Genomic DNA, 11144 nt, shown 5'->3' on the forward strand with positions numbered 1-11144 from the left:
TCATACTCACATTTCTGCCCCCATCCTGGAGGGCCTGCTGAGGGCGATGCGCCTGCATTGGCAGCTTATCTCTTGGAGGTCCAGCAGAAATGTCCAGCTCTCCTCAGCGGCGCTGAAGCAGCGCAACTTATCAGTCTCACAGCACAGCCAAGGCCAGCAACGCACGCACAATCAATACACTCACACATACAGAAATCTGCCCTTCGCCAGAGATCCGCAGAAACCACTCAATACAAACACACCACACATCACCCAAAACATAGAATGGAAGTGAGGGCTGAAGGAGATGGCTACTGATGTGACATAAGGACACCACCACCTCCACCACCACCACCCTCCTGCTATCTCACTCACTCCACCCAATCCCTGGATAACACACAGCCAGCCTGAGCCATTCTTGCGCTCTGAGACTGGGAGGGAAGGAAGCAGGGTCATATTAGGTGCTGAGGGCTGATGGCACCTACACTTAGCGCTCTTGCGAGATACAGATAAAAGTGCTGAACGGCGGTCTGTAAATGGCCGTGTGCACCAACTGGAAAGCTCCGGCTATGACTCATGGGACCGCTGGCGCCCTCCGCGTGGCACTTCTCATTCCGGCAGGGGTGCAGATCATTATTGCAATATTCAGATTACCGTGCACAGAAAATTAATTGGACTAATTAACATACAAGTAAATGATGATACCGTTAACACATTTCATTAACTCAAACTGTCATTCGATGTTCCTCCTGCACTTGGTATTGCATTACAATGAATTGAATTCATTAAATTATGCAAATGAAAGGTGGAAGAAAATGGACGTGCCCCTTTTTTAACGTTTATGGGGCTACATTTTCTGATCCCCCCCATCCCCGGGCAAATCAAGTCAGGACCATGAGCTTTTACACTTCCTTTGCTCTTTCCAGGTGAAAGCATTGATTAAAGCACATTTCTAATAATGTTCACCCAGCACAGACAAAAATGTACACAGGAACTATGCTTCTTCTATACGTGTATAGTGCATTCATATTCAGACCAGCAGGCTAGGGAGACCTCACACAAGACTCTTGACTGATGGGAAAGTTGCACACTAGCAACAATAGCCCCTGCAAAATAAAATAAGCAGCACAAAAGCACTGTAAAACTTATGAAGGGGAAGTTGACCAAGAAGGTAAAATATGAGCGACAATATACTCCTACACTACTGAATTCTCAGAGCCGTTTCCACTATATAGAGCTTCATTGAAATTCATTGAACCTTTTTTAAATGTAAGGTGAAATGAAATCTTTCTTCATGTCTGCCAATGGCTAGATAAGTTTTCAAGCTGCAGCTCACAATTGCTGATTGATGGTAATGGGCTTTGCCTTAGCTCCACTGAATGAGCCTACAAAATTATCTTGCAGAATAGTGCTGCCCCTTTATACAAATGAATGGTAGAGGAATTATGAGCGATGAAGTGGCTACATGGCCTCAACTTTCATGTTTGGCCCCTGCATCGGTTCAAGTAGCTAACATTTTTGACAGTTTCTGAGAAAACATTCTGTCACCTCTGGATGCTTCTTGTGTCCTGCTCAATCTAGCGGTCTGTCGTGTCTAGTCTAGGTGTATGGTCCTATCCACTGGGGTGGTTTGGGGTGGTTAGAGGGTCAAGTGTGGATCTCCTCTGCTCCTGTGGTTGCAGTGACCCCTGCTGGACTGAGGGCTACACCCAGACCACCCTCAAGGTCATGGACTCTGTTCCCTGCTAAGCAGTCTCGAGCCCTACAAGTCATTATAGACAAATGGCAAATTTAGCAACAGATGCAGATCTAGCAAGGCACCACAAAAGACTCAAATAGGAATCAAAAAGTGTCCTTGATACAAAGGCATCAGGCTGCGCTCTACAAGGACATCCATACTTGCTGTCTTTCACACATCTTTTGTGCCGGCACAGGCAGCCATGTGAGCTCCTCACCTCCTCTCTGGCAGAAAACAAGACACCTCACCACAGGGTTCAGTTTAGTCATTTTAGTGTGAAATAAAACGCTGCCCTCAAAAGTGGGCATTGTACAACAATTTTAGGCTTTTGTTGGAAACAAAAAAAATATAATAAGAATATCATAATCCCAAAGTACACCCAAAGGTTAAAATGCTATTTATAATGAATATGACATGTGGACATCACGAGACAATAAACAAGTTAACAATGCCTTCCTCAAAACGTGAAATCTCTAAACGATGGCAATTATAACAAAAAGATAATCAAATCAAAAGTCAAAAATAGTGTTTTATTTATTACCACTGAATGTGTAGTATTCTTCAGTTCCACGGAGGCGCGTGTGAGACCTCGCGTGGTCTGTAGTGAGCTGCTGCACATCCAGAGAAAAAAAAAAAAAAAGAGAGAAAACGCAACGCCACGCCAGCTTTGCCACACACAACTCACTACAACCCTTCAATTAAGCATGGCAGCGTCTCCAACATCAGGAGCAGAGCGACAGAGAGGGAGGAAACAAATCAGAGACTACTGGAGAAAAAAAAAATCAGGCAGGAAAAAAAGAATAGATTAACAAAAATAACTAAATATACTTGGACATATACATACAATGACAGAGCAAGTTTATAACAGTATTCTAGGCAGTATATAAAAGTTTGTTTTTCCATTTTTTCTTCTTTTTCCTTTTTTACAAAAAGATCATATCAAACTGCAACTGATGCAAACATTAATAAAAGGGTACTTTTGCCTTGCACTCTGGATGACAAAGACGTTAAAGGTGCAGCGTCCCTTAACCTGGCTACAGTATGGAGCAAGGGCAGTAGGAGGGGCGCCGGGAGACAGGGCATTGGGGTGGTGGGGGGTGGAGGGGGGGGGGGGGGGGGGGAGTCATTCAAAAACCCTGACAGGTACAGCTTGACACAGCACAGGTAATATGGCGGCTGCATAATTCAGCTCCTCTTTTGGTCCGACACCAAATGACACGTGTGTGTGCAACTCCCTGCTAAAGTATCAGGCACGGCAGGGGAGCGCGCGCTCCTTTGTGCCTCCTGACAGTACTGCATGACCAAGTCTCGCTGAGAATTAAGTCAAATTTGGCAATTTTTCAACCCTCAAGCATACATTTTTTTTTTTCCGTAAAAAGAACTCTAGGACTTGAATTTTGATTCATTTTGAAGAAAAAAAAATCATATGCTTTTCAGTTCTTTTTCTTCTCCTACAAAAGTTACACAATTTGAATATCATACATATTTAAAAGGTAATTTTAAAATGAGATTCTGATAGCACAAAGAACAGTTCACTATGTAAAGCCTAATATAAATAGCTTTTCGCTTCAAAGACTTGATTTTGCAAGTAATGCATATAACAGCAGATCAACTGTAGACCTTTGAGAGAAAAAAAATATACAAAAAACCTTTTTAATTACATGATTGTTCCATTTTTGACCCCTGCAATATTCACCGAGACGACCGTGCGAACCTTCCAGATAGGTACGCGCGCATTCAAACAGATGTCATTTGAAAATAAGCAAGAACAATTCTTAAATGCTATTGAGGAAATCATGTGTAATTAAATGTACACGATGCAACACTGAGAGACACTCGGGTGTTGCAGCAGCTGCGTGGCTGTGGCCGATCAGAAGCCTAAACACTTGCTAAAACGAACGCATTCGTGTGTTAGGCAGTGCTGACACACACACACACACACACCTTCAACGTTGGCCAACAACGAGCACACACGTCCACCAAAAACCTTACAAACACACCAGACTCACAACACTCAAAGAGATTCCTATGACTTCTGTCGACATCCTTTTTTTTTTTATCGCGTCTCCACTCAAACTCAACGTGTATGGAAAAGCTCAGAGAGCACATGCAAAAAAACAAACAGCTTAGATTATGATCCAAAATAAGGCATTTCAGTGTGTGTGTACATAAGCTGAAACTGATAATTCATCTCTTTTCCTCTGGTTAAAATATATATATTTACGTACGTACATATATATATACTGTATGCATGTGTACAAAAGAAGGGAAAAAAATAAAACGAGAAAAGTAAATAGACGAGTGAGGAGAAGTCCATCCGATGCGGTTGAGGCCGTGAGGTTGGGGGGAGGGGGGGTGTGAGGGTGAGGGTGGGGGTGGGGGGGCAAAAGGGGCAGCTCACAGGGAACGAGAGAGGGGAGGAGAGGAGGGTGGAGCCGCGCTCACTCCATGACCTCGCTGGCGGAGACGGTGACGAGCTGCAGGGGGATCTCGGTGGTGGACAGCACGTCCTGCTGGCCCTGCGCGATGTTGGTGAGGATGAGCGTGGTGCCGCTGGCCGTGATCAGGCTGTCCGAGGAGGCGGTGGAGTCGGCGCTGGCCACCACCGCGCCGCCCCCACCGCCAGAGTTCGTGCCCTTCTTGTTCTGGTGCGTCTTGATGTGCTTGGCCAGGTGGTCGCTGCGCATGAAGCGCTTGGAGCACTCCGGACACACAAACTTCTTCTCGCCTGCGGCCAGAGCGAGAGGCAGGATTAGCACACACATTAGAGGATTATTCTGCAGAAAAGTGCTCCAGACAGAAAAGAGAAAAACACACACACACACACACACACACACACACACACCTCCTGGAGCAGAAAATGAGGTTTCCGGGAAAAAAATCTAAATGCCAGCACTTGTCAAAGTACGCGCACACTGAGTAATTCAAAATTAGGGGAGGCTTGTGACTGCTGCAAATGGCATTACTGAGGATCTTAAACAGGCCCCCTAACGAGGAGACACGCAGGGACAGATGGAGAGCTGTCGCACGGCCCGACGCAGCGAGACAGCCCCACACACTGTGTGTGTGTGTGTGTGTGTGTGTGTGTGTGTGTATACCTGTGTGTGTCCGCCGGTGTCTCTGCAGCTCGTCGCTGCGCGTGAACCTCTTGCCGCAGAAGGACCAGGAGCAGACGAAGGGGCGCTCCCCAGAGTGCCAGCGCAGGTGGGCGCGCAGGTGAGACGTCTTCCCGTACACCTTCCCACAGCCCGCGATGTGGCAGATGTGCTGCTTCTTCTTGCCCATGTTGGAGCCCCTGATACAAACACAGGCGCGCGCACACACACACACACACACACACACACACACACACACACACACACACACACACACACACACACACACACACACACACACACACACACACACACACACACACACACACACACACACACACACACACACACACACACACACACACACATTCAGAGGCTGAATAACATATTCTTCACTTCAATAACCACTACTTCTGTTCACTTGGCTGGTACCACCAATGTTTGAATTATGGACATATTCCATCCAGCTGCAAATATATATAATATACATTAAACTATTTTGACATTTGTTGTGCTTCCAAATTTTACCAGAAAAAAAACCCAGATACATTGTTAGAAAATGATAGTAATAAATAGTATGTAACCTGTTCAATAATTCTATGAACTACTGTTCCTGCTGTCATTTAACAGTTGTGAGGTGCCACTGCTAGAATTGTGCTAATGACTACATGCACATGCGTCATACTCTTAGTCTCAGAACACAGAACTCACCTAAATCATTTCTAAATTCCAAAACCATTTATGCCTTTTACAGGGCACTCGTATTGTCTTTTAAAACCCAATTTGAATAGAATTTTGCATCCACAAGCATCACCAAAACAACAGCCAGACATATGCCTAGACATAAGTAATGTTTGGAATCTACAGCTATCTTTGGAATGTACAGGTTTAGATAAGCAACCGAACGACATGCCTCGACGAGGTGTTGATTTATGTTGGGGGGGTTTCATTTCTAGAGAGCTTTTCTTGGAATGCAAATGTGAGACACATCATAAAGGTGATTTAAAAGGTTAAAAATAAGATATGACAGATAATAAAGCACACATGCTGGGGCACCTGACATTTCCCAGTACATATTCAGAATAAAGTACTCTGCATAAGCTACTCTTCCATCAAATGGCCCAGTACATATTCAGAATAAAGTGCTCTGCTGAAGCTACTCTTCCTTCAGATGGCCCTGTCCTGTGCTGTGCTGTCCAGGACGTGCTCACCTCCCTCCCGCCTCCTTGCAGTTGGGGCAGGTGCAGGCCACCCTGCGCAGCCTCTTGCCCTCCTGGCCCAGCTGCTCGCCGTCCTCGTCCACCAGGCGCACGCGCAGGTGCGACAGGTCACTGGTGTTGAGCGTCGAGTCGCTGCTCAGCTGCCACTCCTCCGACTCCGGCTCCTCTTTGATGTGGATGTCTGCCGGAGAGGAGAGGAGAGAGGAGACGAGAGGAGACGAGAGGAGAGAGGAGAGAGGAGAAGAGTGCTGTGAGTGCGCCCTCAACACAGTACAACAGTGGGATGTACATGCACGTCAGTGAGCATATACCGCTGCAGCAGTGCCACTGATACCAAGGAAGGGTTTGTGATAGGCAGGGTGCAGCTTCTGCTTGGCTTAAGTGCCAAACACAGCCACAGTGGTTATTTACATAGATCATATGCATTTAGCTCTATCTCCAATTGACTACAATACAGCCATCAAAAGTGCATGAAACTGTAAAGACCACAGCACATTGTGCTGGATCTACTTTAACCACATATGGACAAATATGACTTGGATGAAAATAGGGGGGGGGGGGGGTTTAGACATCTAATTGCAAGAAACATCCAAATGCTGCAGCACATCTCCTTGGTAGAGAGATGAGACTGACAGCTAATATTCCTTGTGCATAAACATCAAGTCAAGTCAAGCAAGTCCTGCCAGTGAACCTCAACCTGTTTTATGAGCTTGTGTATCTCTGTCTTATCTGTTATGGACAAAGGGTCTAGTAAAACCAGTCATCCTCAACATACAAATACCACTGTGAGACCCGGACCATAAAAACCAGGAGCAACCAAATCATCGACCATAAAACCAGATATATTTGCATGTCTGTTTTACAGGGTAATCACCGAGTGTCATTTCTTCAAAGAACACTTCAAAGGTTCTAGTAGGATACAGCATTTTATCTATACTATTAAGTGATACGTTCTATAGAACATTCTAACAAAAGACTGTGTACTGAAATATGCTCAATCTGAGAGTAAAATCCCTACCAATGCCCACTTCCATTTATGAGCAGCAGAGTAAGTTGTAGGTTTACCTCCAGGGCTGTCGGTCTCATCCGCCTGCTGGAACTGGATGCCCGCTTGGGCCACGGAGTTGACGGTGACCGTCTGCAGGTTGGGGATCTGCCCCGAGGCGATGCTGACGGGACTGGAGCTCAGCGTGCCCCCCTGGCCCAGCGCCAGTGTCTGCACGGGCGCCAGCGTGATCTGCTGCGTGGGCGCCGTCTGGAGCTGCAGGTTCTGGAGGTTCTGCACGCCCTGCACCTGGAACGTCTGCCACTGGATCTGGCCGCTGGGCGTCACCGTCTGGGCCTGGATGAGGAAGGTGCCCGGGTTGATGAGCTGCACGTTCTGGGCCCCCTGCACCTGGCCGTCGGAGCTCTGCAGAGGCAGCTGCTGCAGCTGGATGATGGGCTGGGCCGAGGACACCTGGAGGCCCTGCACCTGGTTCTGCTGCTGCAGGTAGCCGTCGACCAGGCCCGAGGCGTCCACCTGCTCTGAGCCAGCAGAGACGGCAGTGGCCTGCGTCAGCACCCCGGTGCCGTCTATCGTCTCGGGCAGGTGGGAGGCGGAGGACGGGGTGGCCGAGGCGGAGCTCGTAGGCACAAACATGTCTTGGGTGGCGTTGGGGTCACCGCCGGCCGCCAGCGTGATGCTCTCGCCCACCTTCTCCGAGCCGTCCGTCGGATGGCCCGCCATAATGAGCTGTCCGTCGGCAGTGACCCCCGTGGCTATCGTCTGCGCCCCCGACAGCCCTAACGAGTCCAGGTCCAGGCTGTTGATGGGGACGAAGGTGATGTTCCCAGGCAAGCCCATAGGCACATTAGTGACAACCTGACCTTGGCTGCTGAAGGCAGAGCTACCCAGGGACACGCCCTGGATCTGCTGGACATGGCCAGTCTGTGATATGAGGTTCTGGTGGTTGGTAAGGAGGTCGCTGGAGGACGACACACTTATGGCCTGGCTGCCGTCGGGCAGGATCTGGATCTGCCCCACGCCGTCCTGGCCCAGGGCGGACGCGTCCACCGTGGAGGTGGAGAAGCCCAGCTGCCCATCGCTCTGGATCTGCGGGATCACCTGGTACTGGATGTTAGGCACTGCGTTGGCCGAGCCGTCTCCGCCCGACGTCACAAAGATGGGCTGGCTCTGGAGGCTCTGAAGCGGGAGCACGTACTGTCCGTTAGAGGTCACAAGTCCCGTGTTGGTGTTGATGTGCACGATGCCCGGCTCCTCTTTTACACTTGTGGGGGTTAAGGCCTCCCATCGCTCCGTCGTCCCTGTTAACTGGATGGAGGTGAGGTCTGTTGTCGTCTATGGGGGAAGTTTGTGGAAACCACACATTCATCAAACTTACCATCTTTCTTTGAGTAAGACACTGTTTTTCTGTTTTACTGCGTGAAAAACAATGGAAAGGAAAAGGAAGGAGCACTACTTGTCTGCCTTTAAAACAGACGAATGACTGTCCCTATTAAGTTGCAAGGGCATGCTTGACGGTGTCTGATTGTTCACACGAGTTGTTGAAAATGATCTACAAAAAAAATGAAAATATGGCCTACACCGTCCCGACTGTTCAGTTCATGGGACCCCCTTTCACAGATGAAATGAGGAGAGCTCTATCAATAACATGATGCGTCTCCATTAGCCTGTGTCTGGACACTTAGCACGAGAAGTCAATTAGTGCCAATATGACTATCTTTTGTTCTAGCGATATCGCACGGATGAACTGAATCGGTTAAGTCATCATCCCAACATCAGAGGGGGTGACTTACCACTACAGCGGCAGCACCGTTATCTCCCTCTGACGATGGCGACCCAATCTTGCTGCAGGTAGCTGCCAGCATAGCAAGCGGTGACGGCGGAGCGTCCTACCCACAATGGGCGGGTTTTAAAAGAAGAAAGTGGGTGGCCGTTAGTCCGGAGCCACACAGGAAGTACGACTTTTTACAACAAATTTTAAAACGTGTGAACTTCACAAAGCACCATGCACTAACAACAACCCTGGCAGAAGAGCATGCGAGAAAGGAATGATATAAATACCTGATCTCCTCTGCTACCATCTTGCTGCAGAAAGTCGCCTTGACTGCTGTCCACGTCTAAGGCAGCCATTTCCTCTTGTTTCACTGGCTGTTCAGGGGCTACAGAAAGCCACAGTAAGAAGGAAACGAAGCAAAACAAACCACTTAACTACGCATTTGACTTATCTTTACCATCACTAAAACATTACAAACACGCGCAACAACTTGAGAGCACTTACAATACTTCGATATCAGTGAGACATGAAAAACGAGAAGACTGATAAGCTAAAGAGAATCCAAGCTATGTTAGCAAACAGCTTTGCTCTAGTAAGATTAGCCAGCCAAACAACTGCAAACCAAGCTAGCTCAATACTTGGCTAACATTAGCTTAGCCAGGGGCTGCAGAAACCCTATACGGAAAGTCGTATCTGTATTTGTATTTTACATACCAGTCATTGCGTGGATTACATTAATTGGAATAAAAATCTCGGTTTAATCACACGCCACACATGATTATATTAATCGGAGGCGGGCTGCGATCGGTGATTCGAGTCAATTTTTTTCTATTTTGATTGACGGTGCGGGAAACACAAAAGGTGGGGCTTCTAAGCTTGACTGTAAAATTTTCGTCACTCACAGGAAGTCCCGCCGTTCTTCTTAAACTCAATTGGCTGTTAAGCTTACGCTCGTGAAATGCCATTAGTCCAGGCACGCGACAATCATTTTATGAGTCGACTGTTTCCTGTTTGCATTCTTGCAGGAAGGGAATCTCGTTCAGCCGTTCAACATATACTAGCTATCCTAGTTAGCGAGGTAACAAGCTGTATGACAAAGACCCTTTTATGTCCTGGGAAATGGCCAGTGTTGTTGCCGAATTCTGGTGTAACTAGAGTAGATTTTCGCCTGATCGATTGCAGACTTTTTCAATTAAAACAATGTACAGACAGAAGTAACAGACTTGGAAGTTGAGGTTGCTAACAGTAGCCATTTAGCCTGACGGTAAAAGGTTCTTCGGGCAGCCGATTGAGTAGAAAGGATAGCCTATGTGGAGTGTTGAAAAGATGGGCTGTTGAGTTTGTCCCATAGGCTAGGTAAACATCAACCTTTCGTATGAGTAGGCTAATTTGAGTTTTGCTCCTGCTTTAGGAAAGCACGGTCATTTCTCAGACGTTTTTAAGACCAGAGTGTCTCAGAAAAGGGGCATGTTGATAGTTTTAGATAAAGCAAGTTCTCATCCCTTTCATCAAGTTGTGCACTTTATTTCAGGGTCATTATTTGATCTTCTGGATCTTCTGATCTGTATGAAGTAGGCTAACTGTGCATTATAAAATGTGTATTTAATAAAATATAATATTGACATTTCCCCAAAACATTGCCTCTAGGTTGTTGTCTATTTAACAAATTCCTACCAGTGAGGTAGGCAAATGCAGTATTATCCCAAGTCCCCACCCGGACACCTGTGATTGAACTGAAATTTTTGACCACAAATGTTAAGTGCTGAGTCTGCCTGATTCTGCAAAGTATCCTGAAAGCTGTCAAGTCCTTCCTGAGTGAGACCGAAGTGGTGCATTTTCTTCCAGCCTTCAATTCAAACTTAGGCCATTACAGCCAGACTACAAAAGCACTTTCCTGGTACTCAGGGGCTCGTGTCAGTGGAAAGTGGATATTTCCAATCACTCTGCTGTCAATCCAAGTGTCAGGTAAACACAGACCTGCAGGGACAGTCTTTAGAAATCTTGTGCAGCTGCACTCAATGCTCTCACTATAGCATAAGAAATGACTTCTCTCCAGTTGGCTAACCTCACAAAGAGTCAAGCTTAAATGGGAAAGTCAAATGTCTTCCATTATTGTCTAAAATCTTGTATCGATTTAAACGTCTTGAGACCACCAAACATAATTGCTGACCTTTTTGTCTTTGATGGACATTTTGCCATGGATATAAAACCGCAGGTGCATGTCCATATGTGTGGTCATTACATTATTGTACATGCATAAAAATACTGAAGAAGTATAATGGCCTACAATGTGTTTTTAGTAGCTTACACAAACAAATTAAGCTTCAGGTAA

The 11144-nt window shown here is 46.8% G+C and overlaps 1 protein-coding gene across 3 annotated transcripts; it reads right to left on the minus strand.

Annotated features, from left to right (window-relative positions):
* Positions 1–1972: 1972 nt before the first annotated feature.
* On the minus strand, positions 1973–9695 carry sp3a (sp3a transcription factor). Of its 3 annotated transcripts, none has more exons than XM_062533831.1 (7): positions 9527–9695; positions 9100–9197; positions 8832–8927; positions 7098–8373; positions 6024–6213; positions 4816–5012; positions 1973–4445 (listed from the first exon to the last, which is right to left on the minus strand). In XM_062533831.1, the coding sequence occupies exons 1-7, from the start codon at positions 9531–9533 to the stop codon at positions 4159–4161; spliced, it is 2151 nt and encodes a 716-aa protein (XP_062389815.1). In that variant the 5' UTR covers positions 9534–9695; the 3' UTR covers positions 1973–4158. The 3 variants fall into 3 exon arrangements, with proteins under 3 accessions (XP_062389815.1, XP_062389816.1, XP_062389817.1); XM_062533832.1 differs by lacking the exon at positions 9527–9695 and adding an exon at positions 9317–9415; XM_062533833.1 differs by lacking the exon at positions 8832–8927 and having other exon boundaries at positions 9527–9694.
* Between the last annotated feature and the right edge of the window lie 1449 nt (positions 9696–11144).

This window comes from Sardina pilchardus, chromosome 4 (genome assembly GCF_963854185.1).
Source record: "Sardina pilchardus chromosome 4, fSarPil1.1, whole genome shotgun sequence".
In the NCBI taxonomy this organism is placed as follows: domain Eukaryota; kingdom Metazoa; phylum Chordata; class Actinopteri; order Clupeiformes; family Clupeidae; genus Sardina; species Sardina pilchardus.